Source organism: Neomonachus schauinslandi, chromosome 2 (genome assembly GCF_002201575.2).
Source record: "Neomonachus schauinslandi chromosome 2, ASM220157v2, whole genome shotgun sequence".
Taxonomy (NCBI): Eukaryota; Metazoa; Chordata; class Mammalia; order Carnivora; family Phocidae; genus Neomonachus; species Neomonachus schauinslandi.
In genome coordinates this window covers 109930094-109952718 of record NC_058404.1, presented here as the reverse complement: position 1 = coordinate 109952718, position 22625 = coordinate 109930094, and the positions used below count along the sequence as shown (strand labels likewise).

The following is a 22625-nucleotide window of genomic DNA, read 5'->3' as shown; positions in this document are numbered from 1 at the left end:
TATCAATAATTTTTATATCCATATTTTATCTTTCTACTAAATAGTTTGTTTACTTAAGGTGATGATGAATTTAACTTTCAACCAAGAATTATGAAGGGTACACACCAGGTACCATATTAAATGAATAAAAGAAAAAAAGAAAAAGCTACAGTAAATAATGAGAAATTTTGAGAATAATTATTTGCTGGGACAAAAATATCTCTGTGCTGTTTCTCACATTTGTTAAGAGAGGGTAATCAATTCTGCAGACAGTAAGATATTCTGAGAAGTAATTTAGCCCTGACACCAAATAATCAAGATAAAGAGGTGAGATTTAATCAAATAAAAGGTGAACATAAAACAAGAGTAACTTGCTTTTTTACTACTGAATTATGTTAAATTACCTTTTATCTGTTGAAAAGTCAGTAGAGCAAGTTGTTTAGCAATAAAAATTACTTATTCTTGTATAATAACAAACTTATGAATATTAGGCATAATTGCCAATAATGGGGGAGGTCATAGAGAAAAGCTTTTAAGTATCATTCTCTTGTAATGTTGTTCAATTTCTCGTTAACACTGAAAAAGACCTGAGTGTCATTCAAAATCATTAATTTTGTTTTCTCAGCACACCAATTAACATTCACTCTGCACTAACTCTGTTCTCCTTTCCCATATGACCCTTTCAAAGGATTCAAAACTGAAATATTGTAGCAATAGACATATAAGGCAATTTAATCATTTGATAACTAACTACTGGGAATATTTAAGTAAGTTTTTACTGAATTTAAGCTTGTATATGCAATACGATTAGAGTGGTTTCTTATAAATTCTAGGAACCTGAAAGAGGACTGCATGTGGAGTAGAACAAAAAGGTAAAATGTTGTGAAAAGCAAAAAACAAACAAAAATGACTTAATTTTGTCTTGTGAAAATTAGAGGAATGATATTTAACTCAAGGATTATTTGCAAAAAATAGGGAGATCTAAGATTGAGGTTAAAATATTAATTTTAAAGTATGACACCATGCCTAAGGTCAGGGAAAAAGAAAAACACTACATGCAAAGCGAAGTAATAAGCAGGTTGTGCATTTTAATCCCTTTGGAGATGTGTGTGTGACCTTGGGCATTACCTCCCTACTGAAACCTCCAAACTCCCATCTGCAGAATCTAGGCTGGATTTAGATAATTCCTAAGGGCTCTTCCAGTTTCACATTTTAGGAAAAGGAAATTATATAAATCCTAGATGGCATAAATTATCCCTCATGGGCATGGAAAACCTGCTTATATAGTAAGTAAAGGCTTTATATATTTCTAATCTCTGTCAGCATATGTAACTTTATGTATTGTTATATATGTCAAACTATAAAATCTGTTCAGTGTTTCTTTATGGAACATGTAGCTCCATATCAGAGTAGACCGGTATTACTTATGCTCTCCAAAACTTACAAAGTTTTCTTTTCTTCTATTAGTATTAGAAGTTTTTAACTTACTGTTTTGTTTTGTTTTTTCCTATATGTGGGGAAGGATTGATTTGAAGCAAAAACAACTTCAAAATTCTGCTTGAATTTTGATTACCAACGCCTTTTCAATCTTGCTGCAAGTCAGGTTCCCTTAAACATCAGTACCTCTTTATACAGACGGTATCAAGAATTTAGGCTTGGCAACGTCATTAAAGAATTGTGACTTTGGGGCACCTGGGTGGCTCAGTCGGTTAAGCGTCTGCCTTCGGCTCAGGTCATGATCCCAGGGTCCTGGGATTGAGTCCCACATCAGGCTCCCTGCTGAGCAGGGAGCCTGCTTCTCCCTCAGCCCCTCCCCCCACTTGTTCTCTCTCTCTCTCTCCAAAAATAAATAAAATCTTTAAAAAAATAAAAAATAAAAAATAAAAAAATAAAAAGAATTGTGACTTTGGATAAGTCTTATAGATACAGAAAATTTTAGTTTCCTCAATTATTAAAAAAATGAGAGTTTGTACTAGATAACTATAAGATCTCTGTTACTGCAATATTGTGATTCTCTGATTATATATATATATATATATATATGTGAATATATATGTATGTATGTATGTGAATGATACATAAAAGTTTCTGAAATGCTGAAATGTTTTTCCACTGTTGAGGATATATCTCTCAGGGAAAAACTACCAGACATTAAGAAATTATCAATTAGGTGGTAATATGGTATAAGTAATGCCCCTTAATAATTTACCCAACTGTTTATTTACATTAAGTATCTTCCAAAGTTTATTAACTCACCAAAAAGATAAGATGCACTATCTAGTTCTCCCTAATAATTCTAAGAAAATAAAATGGTAAATATTTTCTCTGCTTTACAAAGAGCACAACTAGACATTAATAAGCAAATGGAGTATGCTTTAGCAGTTCATTGAACAGACCCAGTGTCAGAAGCAGAATATAGTGGGGTTCACTGAGTCTACAGACTTTCTTTAATTTTCTATTATGCCTTACAATAATGTATGAGTGTGTTTATGTGTTTTGGGGTAGTGGCTGAGAGAGCTGGTAGGAAAGTGATAATCATTAAGATATTATGATATGATCTCAGAATGGTTAACTCATTGTACTAGGGGCCCCAGGGCACCAGCACAGACTAAAGGCCACATAGCCCTTCCTTTAGCTCTCTAGCTACTGGGATTCATTGAGCCATATCACTAAAGGCTTACCTTGCAAAGGAGATATTGATCTTCTACAAATATAAATGTTCTCTTACACTTTCAAAAAACCATCTTGCTCTTTCTAAAGTCTACACAATGTGTAAATTCAGGTCTTTAGAGAATGGGATAGCCCAGGCACAAAATTTATCATCCCGCCAACTGAAAAGTTGTCTCAAATATTGATCGCCCTACAAATAAAGAGTAAGTGGGTATCTTTCTCACTTGGGACCTCAGATGAATCAGATCAAAGTTCCTGATATTTTCTCTTTTCCTTTCATGGCCCACTTCTTTTCAGATTTATACAGTTGCATTAAATGAGTGTTTTACCTGATCTCCCTAGTTTCTCTTGTTTTATTTGGACTTTGACATGAGTTTCAAAAAATTCCTCAATAATAATGCTCATCAAAGATCAAGTACAAAAACAATGGAAATATAAAATAATTTTGAGAACAATTTGGCTATTACCTCAAGTATTTTATTTCACTACCTTAAAGTTACTTTCCTTCACTTAGTAGATATGCTAACATATAGCTCAGACTATTTGATTTACCACAGATCTGCTTATAACTCAAGAGAAAATAAGCCCATTTTATTAAAATAAAGGATGAACATAATAATGAAAAATAAGGTAATTAACAGAAGCTTGAGGTAAAATGTCCTTTCCAAACTGCTTCAACACCTTAAGATAAAGTTAGCTATAATCTTTCTAGTTTGGGGCTCAAACAAAATAGTCTGGCTAGCTGCTCTGAAGACAGGGGTAAAGATGATGCTGCTTAGGAAACTGCCTGCACTCCCAAATTTGTTGAGCCAAAAAATGCATTGTACTTTTCATGGACTATGTGGAACACACAGAAAAGAGGTCAGCCTGGATCCATTTAAATTCTTGCCGAAAAGGAGCCAAGGGTGATAAACACTGGATTCTAATGAACTAATGGAGCACTATTATCTCTGTGTTCATGTGACTACAATCATTTTACACACAGCAGGCAGAACAAATCAGATGATGACACGCTCTTGCTTATCATCCTTCTATGGGCTTCCCACTACACTTAGAATAAAACCTAAACGCTCCACCTGATTTCCAAGGCCCTGTGGTCAGGCATCTACCTATCCTTCGGACCCATCTCAGGTCACTCTCTCTCTTTCACTCATGGTAGGCTACATGCTGATCCTCTGCCTCTTCCTCTAACAGGGGAAGTTTACTCTGCCTGAAATCCTTTCTCCTTGAGCTTTTTCATGATGGATTCTTATCTTTTAGATATCAATTTAAATGTGACCCCTGCAGACATATCTTGCCTGACAAGCCACTCAATGTAGTGACAAAGACTGTCCCCTTGACCAAAATTAGGCAGGCTCCTTAAGCCCTCTTTTTGACTAGGCCTTGTCTTGGGCCCTATACTCAACCTGCCTAAGCTAGTCTTAGTGAAGAGTCCTACAAAGTCACCCCTCCATCTTTGATATGTGATCACCCTTGACATCTGATCAAGTTCTTCATCCCTCGCCCTGGATGTCTAAGCCTTTGGCCTTCCTTTAATAAGAATCTCGTTAGTAGTTTAGTAAGTTCAGTAAGAATCCCCCTACGTTTGCTATCTCCTCTCAGCAATTTTCAATTCTCATTCTGCTCCTTGGCTATAAATCCCTAGTTGTCTTTGCTGTATTTGGAACTGAGCTCAGCTCTTTCTCCTAATGCAATAATATTGAATAAAATCTGCCTAATGACTTAAACGAGTGTCTGATTCTGTTCCTCTTTGCTAATAGCCACCCAATCCCCTGGTGTCAATTTCCGCTATTTTAATTCTCTGCATCGAACTAATCTCTATGACATTATAATGATGGCCCTTTGTTTTGTGGCCTATCTCCTTACACTAGGGTGTGACCTTTAGTAAAGCAGAGATATTGTTTCTCTTGATTACCACTTCATCACCAGTGTGTTGAGCCTAGAACACGGCTGGCAATGACCACAACACTAAATAAATTTTGTTCAGTAAGATAATTTTAAAAATTATGTTTTCATGGTTTACCTAAATGGGTATGAAAATGTGTAGAAGAGAATACTGGAAGTTATCATACACATAAGATTTATCAACAAAAGGTAGAAATGAATACAACAGATATTAAAAGTCATTTCCTTTGGTTTCTTCTTCAGACATCACTGTGTTTTCCAAACTTTCCACTGTGCTTTACTTTGAAAATTAGAAAAACATTAAAAAAACACTAAAGAAAAAAAAAGAGTGGTTTATGAATTACCAATTTTAGTTGCTTTATGTGTTTCTTCAAGAGAAACCTTTTACTTGCAAGTTCCCAGATTACTGACTCTGTGCCAAGAGAAAGGCACATTAAAAAAAAAAAAAAAAAGTAACAAGCAAAATTTCACTGGAGGAAAAAGTTGTCAAAAGTAGCATTTTGTTCCTTCAAGTTCTAAAACCTGGTAGATTTTAAGATAACCGAGCAAGTAATAGAATGGAGGAAAGGGAAGAAGAGGTAAGAGTCTCATACTAGATATCACTTTATTACCTATTTCAGGAGAATCAAGACCAAATGCTGTTTTACCTGAGTAAACTGAACCAGCAGTGAGCAAGTAAGTGCGAGTGATCTACATGAAACTGTTAACCAATGGGAACAGTAGCACTGCGCTTACCGCACTGTTCTCCCTACTCTCCAGCACAATCTCAGATACCCATCATGGCATCTATCTTTAAAGCAGTCCTTTGTTTACTGCTGCTTATTATTTTTTGGCAATTACTGTTGGTGTTTAATCATTTCTCTTTGTGTGAGTAAATACAACACTGTCAAATTGCATAACATGAAGATTAATTAAGATAATCAATTAAGATAAGATAGAAGGGAAAATAATTCATCCACATTTCTCCAATTAGAAAAAAAGTTTTGGTGGAATCAACTGGGCAAATTCTTCCTCAGGGTTTTTACAAAGGCTGTTTGTTCCCTCTGTTGATGCTTTTTTCCCCAGAGAGCCAAATGACTTGCTTCCTCCTGTTTTTTAGATCTTTATTCCAATTTCATTCTCAATTAAGTCATCCTGACCAAACTATCTGAAATCATAATCCCCCAACATAACCAATTTCCATTCCCTGCTTTTTTTTCCCCCTCAGTACTTATCACAATATAACATCCTATACTTTGTTTGCTGTCTGTCTACCCCAAAAATGCAACTTATGTGAGGGCAGCTATAATGGTCTGTTGTATTCCTACTGTATTCCCAGAAAATCAGTTTGTTGAGTGAATGAATAATATGAGTAATTTGCCACTGTTATGATTTTTGAGTGTGTGTCTTAGAAGTTTAAACTATTTATGATTCCCATCTTGTAGTACAGGATCACTAAAAAATCTCTCTTGTGATTAGAAATGGATCTCAGAATTCAAGAACCTGAAATTTCTATAGTTGCTTTTGTACTCCTGAAATCTTGAAAGATGGAAGAAAACCTCAAGTGAGGCGACCAAGGAGCCATGGCATTGGCTGCTATGCACCACTGAAAAAACCTGTATGCAGTGTCAGAGTGTGTTAACGGTGCTGTCCATGTAAAAAAAAAACTTTAGAACTTTCCCCAGTGTACAATTTCCCCTTTGTTAGTAAGGTTATTCAGCTTGGTTTCAAAATGAAATTTGTTCTTGTTTTAGTTTGAGTGTCTTTAGAATGTCTGACTTTGGTCTCCTAGAGGAAATGAGGACAACCAGTTTCATTATCTACAAAAACTGAGTTTCACAGAAAGATCTTGATTAAAAACAAAACAAATAACAACTCTTCTTCACAAAAGTAACAAAGCAAACCAAACAAAAATTTCACTTTAACCTGAGCAACAACAGTGCTCTTTGAACCACAGTGGGTCATACTGTGTAATTTCTCATTAGCCAATATTATGGGCTGAACTGTGTCTCTCCAAAATTGTGTCTCAACCTGGGGACTTCCGAAAGTGACTGTATTTGAAGATAAAGTCTTTGAAAGGGCATTTAAGTTAAATGAGGTCATCAGGGTGGACCCTAATACAGTATGATGGTGCTCTTACAAGAAGAAAAAATTACAACAGAGACAAGACCATGTGAAGACATCTATCTACACCCCAAGGAGAGTGGTCTCAGAAGAAACAAACCCTAACATCTTGATCTCAGACTTCTTGCTTACAGAATTATGAGAAATAATTATGAGAAAATAAATTTCTCGTACTTTGTTATGCCAGCCCTAGCAAAATAAGATAGCCAACCAAGAAATGCCAAAGACTGTCACAGGTAAAACACTTATAAAGATGTATTTACATTTTAGAGTTGTTCTCTCTCCAACCAGAAGGTTCATATTAGACAGCTACTGGTTTGTTAATGCTTCAGATTTACTTGGTAGTATCCATTCATTCATTTAAGAACCTAAGAACCTAAGAAGTACGCAGGACACTAGAAACTTCAAGTCAGGAATAGAAATTGAATGGTCCCATTCACAAAAATAGAAGAACATAAACCTTCTCAGTGAATGATTTTGCAATTCTACTGCATTATCACTTCCTCTCTCACAACTTCTACATCACAAATAATTTGGCTGACAATAAAACTCACAGAGCTGGGGCAGTGACATTTATCTAAAATAATCAAAACTACTGTCACAGAATCATGTTCTTGTTCTTTTTGTTGTTTTCCTTTTTCTTTTTCTTTCCTTTGTTTCTTCTATTTTTCTTATATTCATCAGTTTTTTATTTTGAACATTATCATGCTATTTCATAATTCATGGGGCATAATACTGTAAAATAATTTTACTAGTTTCTGGAAGAAAATCAATAATTATAGGAAAAACTCCTTACAGGATAGGTAAAAAGTAATTTAGCTGACTAAAATAACGACATAAATTCTGTCTGTCCAAACGTCAGCAGCAGCTGAACAATCCTTGAAGACACATAAAAGCACTATTCAATTAATAATATTTTATATTATTTTTAAAGTATTAGTATATTAACTGCTACCTTTTGAAAAACGTTTCAAAAACTTAGAAGAATCAAATGTAACCAAAACCAAAAATTAGGAACTTATTTCTTAGAAGTTGCAAATAGTCTAGATTACTAAAGTAACATTTTTGTTGTGGTTAAAAAATACATAACATAAACTTTAACATTTAAAATACACTGAAAAGATTTCCTTACCAATATTGGGGTGCTTCAAAAGACGGCAGATTCTAGCTTCTCTTTCCAGTTTCTGATGATCTGTTTAAAAAATAAATCACAAGTCTTAGCAAAAAAGATTAAAAGACAATAAATAGCATATTGAAATGACAAAGCCTTTACATTTATGTATCTTTTGATCTCTTTTTAAAAAGTGATGATTTCTTGTATTAACAGTTACAGTTATCTGTAAAAGAGAGAAAGTTGAAAAGAATAAAGCCACACTTGTTTTCAAAAAAAAAAAAGTGATAATTTGCAATTAGGTGAACATAATATAGTTTAACAATCTAATTTTCTTTCTTTTTCATTGGCTTGATGTTTGATAGAGTGAGATACAGAATAGAGCTGAATTTAGACAGGGCCAAGACAACAGTGAAAATGTCACAAAACAATAGTATTCTTTCTTTACCTTAAGTATATATTCTTACAACAAATTAATTGACCCAATAGACACATACACATTTAATCAGATGATGCCTATCTGGAATTTGAAATACCATGGAAATGGTGCTAAGTAGGGTTACAGTTTGTCCCTAATGGAGAAATATTTTCTGTCCAGTCATATTTTCTATCAGCCACTCTTCATACAATCATTGGTCCAACTTCCCAAGTTTATGATGCTCTTTCTTATATCAGAGACTTCCAAAAATCCCAAATTCCTTGCTCATCTTCATCCTTCTATGTTTCCCTAATCATTTCTTTGAAGGGGCATGACCACTGTAAACTTACATTTTAAGAACTATCTGATACTCTTCTTTGATTTCTTTGTGGTGGCTCATATGCATATATTTAGAACCAAAATCACTGGCCAAAGCACAAATGCCAAAAAGAAGCAATAACAGAGCAGAAACACACATTGCCAATAAGGACAGCACGGCAGAGTGGTCATTAGTTGAGAACCTTTTATAGACATCTGACTTAAACCTTACAATAGCCCTCTGAGACTAGGCAATATTATATCCCTATTTTAAAAATATAAAAACTAAGGCATAAAGAGGTTATTAGTGGCATCTACCAAATCAGCTCTCATTAACTAGAATCATAACATAGCCTTAAAAGGAGGAGGGGAACACTTACCTAACTACCCACACATAGTCTATACTAATGGTCCTCCAACTCTGTGGTCTCAGAACCTCTTAACACTCTTAAAAATTATCAAGGACCCCAAAGAGCTTTATTCACATGGATTAGATATATTCATGCTTACTCTATGAGAAACAAAACTAAGAAAAATGTTAAATATATATTAATTCATTTAAAAACAATAATGATGAGCTTTGCGCAGTGGCAGTATCGTAGCCCATGAGGTTTATCTGAGGTGCGATTATTGCTAACTGAAAAACAATAATGAACCCATTACATTAACATAAGTTATTGCATTTAATTTCTAAACTTTTTATTTAATAAAATTAAAAATTAAATAACTGAAACTTACAGAAAATTTGAAGAACAGTACTAAAAACACTTATATAACAGCAGATTACTCAGATACATCTATTAACATTTTACCCATTTAAAAAATCATTTATATTCTATGTATGTATACATGTCTGTGTATGTGTATATGTATACACATATTTAACACACAAATATGTGTTTATATTTATACCTAATCTAATTTTTTTTCTGAACTATCTGAAGGTAAGTTACAAACATGAAGGCCCTTTTTTAACCCCTAAAATTTCAGTGTGTATTACCTTAAAATTGTGATACTCTCTTACAATCACTGTATAGTTATCAACTTCAGCAAATGCCACATTAATACAATACTTTACCATCCATATGCTAATTTTGTCTGTTTAACCCAACGATGCCCTTTATAGGATTTTCGCCCTCTAATGCAGGATCCAGCCTAGGGTCAGATATGGTATTTAGTTGTCATCTCTCTTTAGTTTCCTTGAATCTGGAATATTTCCACAGTTTTTGCCTTCTATGACCTGACAATTTTGAAGAATACCATGTCTATCTTTTAAAAATAATGAATCTCATCTTGGTATTGTCAAATGTTTGCTCATGATTTGATTTAGGCGATGCATTCTCAACTAGAACACTATCCTTCTCCAGCTGTCACATATGAAAGTATACACTGTCCAATGGCTTCTCAAAAATGGTGACTTTGATCGCCAGGTCAAGGTGCTTTGAATTTCTCTGCTGAGTATTATTCTTTTTTAATTTTTCCTTTGTCACTAATAAATATATGGTGAGACTATTTATGGCCAGGAAAACATCTTGGTCTTCATCAAAATTCTCCTGTAGATTGTGCATTCAGCGATGATTCCTGCCCGAACCAGTCTTTACTATGATAGTAGCAAAATGTTGATTTTCTAACTCCAGCACAGTAACATTTTCATGAAAAATACTGTTATTTAAAAAAAAAAATTCAAGGGCACCTGGGTGGCTCAGTTGGTTAAGCGACTGCCTTCAGCTCAGGTCATGATCCCAGGGTTCTGGGATAGAACCCTGCATTGGGCTCCCTGCTCAGCAGGGAGTCTGCCTCTCCCTCTCCATCTGCTTCTTCCCCTGCTCATGCTCTCTCTAATAAATAAATAAAATTTAAAAAAATTCAGTGACATTTTAATAGGAATGTATAAGGACAAATAGTAGCTACACTTACAGTAAACAGAGCATAATGTTTACCCAATCATTATGTTGTACACCTGAAATTGCTATAACATTGTATCAACTATACCCAAAAAATGATTTTGAAATGAAAAAAAAAATAAAAAAGAGTAGCACGGTTTTACATCTTTGCCAAATCTCTTTGATGTCTGGCTTGATAAAAGCTGTATTCTCATGTTTGCTTCTATATTCAATCTACTGTAATATGTTGTTTTGGTTGAAGTATATCAATAGAATCAGACCTCACAAGGATATGCAGTTGGAAAAGCAAGAGTACTGTCACAGTTTTTCAGATAATTGTGGATATTGTTCTTTAATATCATCCCAAAACTCAACAAGTGATAGTTTTTTAAAGGTTAGTTGCCAGTGAAATCTGAAACCTCCTCAATGTACTTTATGAACCATATCAATAAAGTCATGAACTTATATGTTTTTTTTTTTAAGATTTTATTTATTTATTTGAGAGAGAGAGAATGAGAGACAGAGAGCATGAGAGGGAGGAGGGTCAGAGGGAGAAGCAGACTCCCTGCTGAGCAGGGAGCCCGATGTGGGACTCGATCCAGGGACTCCAGGATCATGACCTGAGCCGAAGGCAGTCGCTTAACCAACTGAGCCACCCAGGCGCCCCATGAACTTATATGTTTTAATCAAATTAATTTTCAACATGAATACAATAAATTTTCTAATATAATAAAATTTTACTCTGCTACATTAACAGTCATTGCTCTTTCTTGTACTTCTTTTACACCCAGGCATAATTTTATAACATGATGCACCATTTGGAAAATATTGGTTTAGTATGTTATGTAATTCTTCCAAACATGGACACATTTCATTACATACTATCATAAAAACAGTATAACCACTAATATCACCAGAACAATCTTTAAATTTGGGAATTGCCCATGTTCTGAACCGTGTTATTGGCAATAAATGCTGTCAGTTGTTTTCCCTTAAGTGACAGGCTCACTTTGTTCATTTTGAGAGAATGTCTCTCAATAACCTAAGTCTGACTAATCATAACTAGTTTTTCAGTTGTAATTTCAAGTAAAAATGGTATCCCATGAAAGAGTATCTAGTTCAGCTTCTAACTTAAACAACTGCAAGGTACTTTTCCTTGAGACAACCATTGTACCTCAGTGTGGAGTAAAAGTGCTTTACACATTCTCATTTAATCATGTAGAATGTTGCAAAGATATATGATCAAAGGTCAAGATTTAATAACAGTAATAATTTTAACTGGTTCATCATGTGAAATCCTCAGTGAAGTAAGGTGTTTTTAGTCTATAAGTACTAAAAAATACAGATGAAGAGTATAGTTTGATGCCACTGCCTTGATTCATGCAAAGGTCCCAGCAATTATATCCACTATTTCTTTTGCATCATAGGTATAAACGTCAACATACATACACACAAAGCATATAATGTCTTAGATTTACTATGAAAATAGTTTTGAAATTGTAGATTCTCTAAGAGGGTTTCATGGGACTCCTGGGTCTACAGGCCACACCTTTGAGAACCACTGGTATATTCTATAAAAAAAAAACTGTGTCATATAATACTTCTTTTTAGGAATTTTGAAAAATATTTTAAACATGTATAGTGTTATTAAGTAATCTCTATACTCAATGTGGGTATATAGTGTTATTAATAACTCAAATAGAAATAGCGTTTTAAGAATCAGCACAGCATTGGATTGGATCTAACAGTGTATCCATTATATCTGGATTACCAAAGATAAAGACAGATATTCTCCGGCCTTACCATCGTCTAGAACTACAAATGCCTCATGTAAATGTAAAATGTAAATTCTTCAAACTCCCTATCTCTTTAACAGGTTCTCATTCTTAAGATAAGCTACTTCTAGAATATTCTCATTTAGAAATATACAAGTTAGGGGCGCCTGGGTGGCTCAGTCTGTTAAGCGTCTGCCTTCGGCTCAAGTCATGATCCCAGGTCCTGGGATCGAGTCCCATGTTGGGCTCCTTGCTAGGCGGGGAGCCTGCTTCTCCCTCTGCCTGCCACTCCCCGTGCTTGTCTCTCTTTCTCTCTCAAATAAATAAAATCTTTAAAAAATAAAAAAATATAAAAATAGGACTCCTAAGGGTGCCTGGCTGGCTCAGTCTGTTAAGCGTCTGCCTTCGGCTCAAGTCATGATCCCAGGTCCTGGGATCGAGTCCCATGTCGGCTCCCTGCTCAGCGGGGAGTCCGCTTCTCCCTCTGCCTCTGCCTGCCACTCCCCCCGCTTGTGCTCTTTCTGTCAAATAAATAAATAAAATCTTAAAAAAAAAAAGAAATATACAAGTAAACACAAAACACATTTCTGTATTTATCCTTCTAAAGAGATGATTAAGTTTTACATTTAAAATTTCCTTTACTTTTAATTCAGTTGGCAACAAAAACCATGCATCCCTACCTCATCCTTCCCCAGCTCTCACAACTATAATGGTAAGAAGCAAGGGCAGATTATAAAAGGCAAGACATCCAATACTGTTTATCACCATCTAAAGATTTTCTTTTATTATCCACACATCCTGCAGCTCGTGTAGAATCAGATTCATTTATCATTTAATATTTATTAAAGTATTCAAACTATAATAGTTTGACTTTTTTCTTCCTTTGAAGCTCAAGTCCACACTGTTATTTGAATAAAAATATAACCCTTCAGGCTGTAATATTGTCAGGTCTGAAAAGAAACATTGCTGTTAGCAATGGATGGTTGAAGATCTACCCTATAAACAATGCCATAAGGAAAATATATCATCATTCAGTTTTGACATGGTATCAGCAGGGAATAGTATTACCCAGTACAAAGACCTCAGCATTTTAAAAGTTTCTGAGAATTTTGAGATATTGTAGTCACTTCTTCCCAGCTTTAAGATACTTTTAGATACTTTTTAAATTTAATAAGGTATTTATTTCAAATGAGGTGATAAATGTGATTTCAAGCCTAATGAACTAAATCCTTCACTCCTGTTCCAAATCAAATTTTAATCTTTATGGAGAGTGACTCTGATCACAAATGGAAATTAAAGGGCTAGCCCTGAATCACTTCCACAGAGCAACAGGAGTATCTCTAAAGCTACATAAAGCAACAACTTACTTATCCAGCCAACATTAGCCAATGAACTTTCATCAACTAAATTTCAAAAGTAACTACCTCCCCTACCCCAAATGACAAACAACTTAAAACACTAACCTCTTGGGTGTAAATCTAATAATCATTGCTTTCTTAAATAAATGACATATAAAATAATTTAACCTTTTCTGATACCCTAGGGTCATTATTATTGTCATTGCTACTCTGCTATAATTCAGTGAAGCCCTCAGAGGCTACTGAGGTGTGAAAGCCCCCAGGGTACTGCCCTGTGTTCAGTCTGCCCTACGCCCCTCAATGTGGAATCACCTTGTCAGCACAGGCAATGCTAAGGGATGGTTTGGGCAGGGGTGGGAGGGTGGCTATCATAATTGGTCACTTACCACCTTTCCCTCCAAACACACCCATGAGTATAAACATACAACCTAAGGAAGACATGGATTTGCCGCACCTAAGAGGGTTGGATTCTTCCAGGTTCCCCTCCTCACAGATTCCAACCCATAAAATTATCTTATATAGCAGTTATGCAGGAGTCACCCCTCATGTCCATGAAAATAGAATGTTTAAAATCCAATTCCATCATTAATGTTTGTTCTGCTAACCTTTTGGCTTGCGAGCTTACGCTGCTACCTTCCCTGCTCCTACCTCCTTGGTTGTTCCTTGGCCCAGTGCGCCAGTTTGAGATCAATGCCTTAGATCTATCAATATTTGAGGGCAGATTAATCCCGCTTTTCTGGCTTCTCCACTATAACCAACCCAACTCGATTCTTAACTTTGTCACATTTGTTTGGTTTCTAAGAAACTACACTCTCAAGTAAGAAACAGCCCTGCTCCCCATCTAGAACCACACCTGCCTGGCTATCCATTTTCAGAAGAGGGGAGATTAAACAAAATGGACCTAAAGTACTGTAAGTTTTGTATTGTTGCATCTGTTTATTACACCTTTTCTATTTCTTCACGTTTTTACTGTCAGCTCCTGCTGTATCTTCAGTACATAAAACAATTTCAGGTACACATAACAGGCATTAAATAAATTGTTGTCGAAAAATAAATGAATTAATGACAACTGCCCTTTCCTTGTTTCATAACTACTATGAATTAAGAATGGAGGAAAACAAGGATATGAAAATATAAAATAATTACAAATAACCTGTCAGTGAGAACCTGAAGAGATCTTTTCTGAACTAAAGGTACAATCTTTAGTGCATGAATTCTGAAGCACTACAATGTGGCTACTCAGAGGTCTTATTCCTAAAGATTTTTTGAATTACATTCTGAATACATTTTTCTTGTTAGAGAAATTACTTCAAGCTAAATGATGCACTCCTTTGGTAGGAATATAGATTCTGTCCATTTAAGTAGGTCACATTTAAAACCACACTGTAAGTTAGAAAGAGCTATTTGAGAAGCCTGAGTATGATGTATATGGATTTAAAGCTATCATATTCATTTAACAAACGTTTTTTAAATTCATAATTAAATATTATCTTTCACTTTATCCTTTTATTTTAAACTATGATATTGAGGTATGTACCCTCTATCCCTATACTCTGAAGAGTTTTGACCAAGAAAGAATGCTGTACTTTGTCAAATGCTTTTTTTGCATCTATTGAGAGGATCATATGATTCTTTTCTTTCTTTTGTTAATGTATTGTATCACATTGATTGATTTGCCGATGTTGAACCAACCTTGCAGCCCAGGAATAAATCCCACTTGGCCATGATGAACATGGATGCAAAAACTGTCACCAAAATACTAGCCAATAGGATCCAACAGTACATTAAAAGGATTATTCATCTTTATTTTAATTGTATGTCAACAAGTCACATGGCATTTTGAAAAATTATTCTGATCATATTCCTATAGAAGGGTAATGAGATTAATTTTATATCTCATTCTGCGCTCAGTCTCTAGAATTTGATCTACACAGTACTCTCCCCTAAGTGTAATTTTACTTGTGCTTTTGGAAGAATTTAGCTGCACAATTCCATTCTCATGTTTAGGCATAACAGAGCTAAGTCACTTGAGACATTCTGTATTAAAATCTTTTAAACTTACTACCTAGAGACTCCAAGGACCCAGAATGGAAACAAGGCATACTGAAGATAAATACAATCCATGCTTTACCATTTTTTCCAGTGGCCCAGATGACTTTTACAGGCAGTTGCACAGTAACATAAGAGAGCATTTACTTTAGTGATTTCATAAAAATAAATTTTTCTTACTGTGGTAAACATATTTTGCTATTCTTAAATACGTTTTTCTACTAATCAAATACACAAATTTATTCAAAACATGAAAAGGAGAAAATATATAGTTTTCCACAGGACATTTTTCTTATGTAGTTTAATATTAATACATTAAAAACAAAGATAAAAAAATAACTTTGGATAACAATTTAGATTTTATTTACTTGTTTATTTATTTGAGAGAGAGGAAGAGAGATAGTGAGCAAGCACGAGCAGGATGGGGGAGGGTAGCAGAGGGAGAGGGACAAGCAGACTCTGTGCTGAGTACAGAGCCCTACATGGAGCTTGATCCCACAACCCTGAGATCATGACCTGAGCCAAAATCAAGAGTCAGATGCTCAACTGACTAAGCCACCCAGGCGCCCCTGGATAACAATTTAAAAGAATGAAACAAAGAAAGGAGAGACACATGGACTTTTATGATTCCTTTAAGCATCTGAAACATTCAGTTATTCACTTTTCTGTTCATAAGTTTCCCTCAGAGGTAACTGTGAAGCTAACAAATCTTAAACTTCAGGACCCTAAGAGGATCTTAGCTACATGTTCTCATAAAACTTGCAAGACGTTTCAACACAATTAATTATGATCATTATTTCCTTCCATCGCCTCTTCCCCTCAATCATATCTCCCCCTTGTATCGAACGATACTGGAGTGGCCACAAACATGTTTGAGATCTAGCAAAGGGGAAGCTAAGTCGAGGATTCAATTTAGTTTGAATATAATGAAACATATTTACCTGGTTCACAGCCACGACTGGGTATAGTTGTGTTATTACTAGTCATCCCAAAGTAAGAATGCTTCCCAGAATACCCCCCCTCCCAGGCTGTTGTGGGATGATAGGGCACCCCAGTATGTGAACTTGTACTACAAATCACCCCACGAGTGTGGGTGTGTAGAGGAGAAAGAGCAACTTTTTGCTAATTTTCTAAATTTCGTTTTGCTTTGCAATATATGTCAGCTTCTCAAAATTCATTTCTTGTGACTATTTTCATTCTAAATATATATTTACATTTGAGTTCCATTTTGTATTTGTAATTTTGTTTTCTTTCTTTAGGGAGAATCTCTTAAACCACATAAGCTGCAGTCCCTGGATCCACACTCCCAACTATAGTTACAATAAAAGTAGAAGAAGGTAACTTATTGTTCAAATTCTGAACATAAAAAACACACAATATAAGTTCTTCACAAAACTTATATTAATTTTCTTTAAGTAAATAGATACTCGTTTATATTGGTAAGCTACTCATTAAAAAGCTATACATAACTTATATTACATTAGTCATGAGTGACCAACCATAGCAAAAAGATCACCAACCTGAAAATCAGGGAGAAAAAGAATGACTTCCAATATAAAATCTGCAAGGAATTAAGGGCAAAAAGCAAATCTTATAAAAGTGAAGAACTATACTTATTGCTCTCTCCCCTGAGAATGTTACATTATGAGATGATTTATGCTTATATTTAGGGGGAAAAATTCCTAGATCAGACATGATACTTATTCAGAAAAACATATTCAGTATGAACGTATTTATTAAGCATTTTTATTAAGCAGACACAAGGACATGGATTGATATTTTGGAAGATAAAGTAACTTATTATAGTCTAACTACTCATGAACTAATAATTAAACTAGAAATCACATGTATAATAATAATAATAATACCCTTCAAACTGGAGATGGAAAGTGAAACTATCATTCATTGAACTATACTCCCCGAGTAGAAAAATTCAAGACACCTCGTCTTGTCTCTACATATTTAATCATGTATTTCTACTTTACCCACATTTTATGGATGCTTTTATTTCCTATACACACTCACACACACACACACACACACACACAAATAGGAAGTTTAATGTAGCTACCTAAATAAAAAAACACTACTGAAACAAGATATTAAAATAAAATAGTTTCAGTTTTAATTGAAATTCTGAAGGCTAGAAACTACCTAGTTGTCAGATACAAGATGCTAAAACCATATATTCAGGATTTGTCAAGTGGTCAGTTGAAGCCATTCGCCATTCTGAGCCCATTGCTCACTTCCAGCTGTATAAGAGCAGATAATGAGAACATGAGGGAGAACTGCTCTGCACAGAGTCCTCAGAACACTCTGCATCCCCTTCTACCCCACACTGGAAAGGAGCTTACTCAAGAGCACTAAATTGAGGGAGGAAAAGGTGTGTCTGAGAGAAATATTTGAAGAGCTTCATCTCCTACAGTTTGAGAAAAACAAGAATGGCTTCCTACTTAAATTGGACTCTAAAGGCATGAAATTTTGTCTGGCTAGCTGCTCTGGAACTGCAAAGCAAAGTAGGCTCTGTTGTGAACAGGCTATACTTCCACCACTGGCAAGGCAAAGATGTACATTCCCATGAGCCAGATGTGGCCCCGAGGAGGAATAGATTATCTTACAATGGACAATCCCCACGAGAACTACATGGAGAGCCAATGTGACCCAAAAGAGAAGTAGAATGGCAGAAGCCCAGGAGCTGGAAAGGCAGCTAAAAACATGGCCATCCAGACAGGGGAAACATGACCATTGTTAGCAAAATGGTCACCAGTGGTGTCTAAGAGGAACTGCCCAAAAACCCACAAAAATGTCCCATGAGATTAGTAATCATGCATCTCTCAGACAGTAGCAGTCCAGATTAGAACAGTACCAGTGAAATCAAACACGCACAGCTCCTTATAGCTTTGTCCTGAAGGGGCACAAACAGCAACCAGCGAATGGGAGAGGAAGTGAGGTGACAAAGTGTTGGGTACTACACCTTCCTCTGGTCCCTGGAGTCTCTCAAGTGTGAAACAGGCCTGACTTGGCAGAGGAGAGAAGTTTCAAATGATATTACACTGGTCAGGACTTTTTAATTTCTGAAATGAGACTGTTGTGGTGACTCAAAGGAAGTGCAAAGCTCTGAGATTTGACCAAGACTTCTTCCAGGGTAGGAGTGAATAGGTACAGTGGATTTGGGGGAGCTGAGGAGAGGGGGTTTCAGCGGGGTGCAAATGATCTGATTATAGTGCTTTCATATAATAGTTGGAGGTTACAAATATTTTCTTTAACAAATCTAAAACCATCTAGAATTTGGATTTGCTGAATATTGTTATTTCTTTCACATCGCATTCTTCTGCTTTCAGAGTTCCCATGTTCAATTCCCTTTGGAAGCAGAGCTAAAAGAACAGATTACATTAGAATGCCTGTGAAATACGTCTGTGTACTTTCCAATCACCTAAAAACTTTCTAGATAACTTACAGTTTATATATAGAGTGTATCATCTTATTCCATCTGATCTTGAAGTTATAATGCGTCTGTAATGCAGGACAGAATTCCCTGGACTTAAGAGAGTGTCATTCTTAATTCATCATTCTAGATGTCATCCTTCATCATGCATTGGTAATGAATATTTATCTTTTACCTAGAATTCTCTATCTCAATCATTTAGAAGACATATTTGCCACTGGCATGGCATTACAAACCGGGCCAGCTCTAAAGCAAAAGTTTTTTGCAACCCTGCTTGGCCTGATGCTTATAGTTTATAAGGAGGCATATTAAATGTCACCCAAATTGACTTTGGTTCTTTCTAAACTCTAGAAGAGGAAGATGTTTGCCTCTCTGTGGAAAACTTTAAAGCCATCAGCAAAATATCTGCCCTGGACTGACATATGAAATTAACTTCTATTCCCATTATAATGAACAGACCCACTGCCCAGCTGCTAAATGTCTACTGTCTGTAGAGTGACACTGAAAAAAAAAATCTGATTTGTGTCAATCCACAGGTATTATGAGAGCCAAAACAAGACTCCCTAACAGCTGGGAAGGGGGCAGGGGAACCGCTGGGAGTTCATCATTTTTTTGTATCACAGTTAAAAGAAATCAATGGCTACTTCCCCCCAGGAAATAAAATGCCAGCATCACTAGCGAGAAACCCATACCATTTGCTCCTTAAAACATGAGACTGTAGGAATTCTGCCAAGTGACCTGGAAATATGGAACTGTGACCAGAGGCCTTTGAAGAGAGCATCCTGCATTAGCTTCTCGCAGCATAATCAAATATGCAGCTGTAGTCCACCCGTGCATATTCCATCCTTGACAAATCATCTATCTCCTGCACAATCTTTTTTCCTTTTCACATAGTCTCATTCCTGACTTATTTGCCCCATCCCTATTTACCTTCTTTCACCTTAATATTATTTTTAAAACTCTTATTGTAAAAATAGGAAATATATGCATATTTCAGCTAAAATAAATATCATTTAAAACACCACTACCCAGATATACCATTATTTACATCTTGATCCATGTCCTGCCAGTTTTTTTTGCATATTCATAACATACTACTTCTGACTTTAAAATCATAGTTTATATACTTTTGTAAACTACCTGAATCTCTCAAGCAATTGCTTAGTAAAGACAGACTGCTGGATGGCTGGCTAAACAACTGAATGATAAAAGCTTACAAACTGGAATTTGGGGAGGCAGGAAGATTCTTCCCAGACAAAACATACCTGATCATACCAGATGCCCCTCCATGCAATTTCTGTCAAAAGGATCTGACTAATTGGTTCCTCAAAATATTTGCATAAATGGTAAAGTTCCCATGGAATCAGAGGGAAATTAATTACTCTAGTTAAAAGGTTTACTTTTGGGAGAAAAAAACATGAGCCTAATATGTAAATAATGGATATGCAAATGTAATTATAGTCACAGAGATAAAATGTCATGTAAAATTTATAAAATTTACAGGCTTGTAGGAAAATAAAAACAAAATCTTCCATCTAAAATAGCTGCACTGTCTACTTCATTCATAATTTATTACTATGCTTTATTCATCAACATCTACCATTTGTATTTGGGTAAGCCAAGAAGATCTACACAGGCTCTACAGAAGTGATTAAGACATAGTTCCTGTCATCTTGGAATTTGTAACCCAAATGAGGAGACTCCTTTAGCTCTGATTTTTATGTCCATCTACTGGCCAAAATACAAGGAGAATATGGAAAAGAGATCACTCAAAATCCAGGCTATCTCTATCATACAAACCATTCAAATCTTAGGAAATTTCTATTTGGCTTTAGCGGGTCTCCTTCCCCCATCCATTCCCTGTACCCCTACCATTCAATCTACTTTGTTTATTAAAGATGTGGCACATAGCCAGTCTTCATCTGCAGCCTGCCAACATGTTAGGCTACTTCAACAAATGGGTAAGTCGTCCACACAGGGCTTCTCAGTTCCTTGACCACTTTGTCTCCAGTGATCTGGAGCTTACTTCTGGCCCATTTCAGTCACCACTCTTGTAGTCATTCCTTGAAACTTGGTCATCCTCCTCCACAGTCAGGAAGTTAAAAACCCTACTCTCCAACCACCAACTGCTCATTTTCCAAACAGTGTGTTCAGAGTCTCCTAGGTAACTTTTTTCAACCATCAGGACCACCAATCCACTGACTCTTCCACTTCTCCCAATCCATAAGTCCTCTCCATTATTCACTTTCCTCCCCATCCCTATGCACTCTCACCTCCAGCCATTTGAGACCCTTAAATGTGCCATGAATTCTCCACCTCAGAACCTTTGTGCATGCTATCCCCACTGCTGAAATACTCACTCCTCCTTTCCTTGTCTAATTTATACGTATTCATTCTTCATATTCTAAAACAAGTTTTCTTTTCAAGGAAGCCATTTCTAACAGGCTCAAATACTATATTATTGGCTCTCATACATAGTACAAATTCTACTTCATTGTTACTTGCCACATTTGTGATTTGTTTTATTCAGTTGTAGGATTTTTTTTAATGATTATCTCAATAAACTGTAAGGTCTGGAAGCAGGATCTATTGATTATTTTTGTTCATCATTTTATATCTTATACCTAAGACAATGTCTGACACATAATAAAGAAACAATAAATATTTTTTTAATGAATGTGTAAGTAAACAGGAAAAAGGTAGTACAAATAAGAAAGCAGGAGTAAAAAAAGAATGGAGACTACTCTTGATGTAACTTGGTTTACTTCCTTCTTCAGTGGCCATAGATATATGAGGATAATCTGGTTAATCAATCGAGAGGCTTCTGTAAGAATCAGATAAGACAAAAAGCATCTGAATAAGAAGGCCCTGTGTCAGCTTTGGCCACTGGATGAGAACTGAGCCTAGATTCTAAAAAATTCAATGCTTGTTGGATTGACAAAGATAGGATTACTCTTTGGATTATCAAAAAGGTAAAAACCAAGTTTATATTATATATATACTACATATATGAATATATAACATAATATGATATAATTAAAATCTGAACTATAGGCCTTGAGTAATCAGTCAAGTAAAAACAGGCCCATGTATACAGAAAAAAAAAGTGGCTTTTCCTGAGGGCAAAATAAGTACAAACCTGAAGGGGATATCATACTAATGTTATGTAGGAAATCTGCATAAATACACATAGAAGAGTATCTGGTAGCACCTTGACTCAAGCCTCAAAGATCATCCAAAGTTGTTGTTGTTTTTTTTTAAACAGCTGTGAAATAAACTGCCATGAAAGTAAAGATTTTTTTCTTTCTTTATTTTTGACAGCAAAGATTTTAAAACCTAGAATAAAATTTCAAACATACAGACTATTTTATACTTGATAGTTCTGGTCACCTGAAGATCAGGTTACCTGAGGGTTAAATGAAAGAAACTCTTTTTGTATGAATTGTCATTAGAAGTCTTTGTAAGCTATGTTAACTCAAATCCCCTGTTTAATAAAGAACCGTCCTATGAAGGAGCTACTCTTATGGACAGGCTGAGCCCCACAGTCGGAAGAACTCAAGCAAAGGAGGCAGTTGGATCAGGGTGCTCTGCAGCAGGTGGGACCTTACTGA

At 35.5% G+C, this 22625-nt stretch overlaps 1 protein-coding gene and 1 pseudogene across 10 annotated transcripts in view; one reads left to right on the top strand and one right to left on the bottom strand.

Moving 5' to 3' along the window:
• Positions 1–22625, bottom strand: part of CAMK2D (calcium/calmodulin dependent protein kinase II delta) — a 321958-nt gene that overhangs the window by 218148 nt on the left and 81185 nt on the right. For all 10 annotated transcript variants that reach the window (XM_021684521.1, XM_021684522.1, XM_044912889.1 and 7 more), the window contains exon 3: positions 7790–7849. In XM_021684521.1, the coding sequence (XP_021540196.1) occupies positions 7790–7849 (60 nt within the window). The remainder of the gene's footprint in view (positions 1–7789; positions 7850–22625) is intronic.
• On the top strand, positions 9081–9213 carry LOC123324088 (annotated as a pseudogene).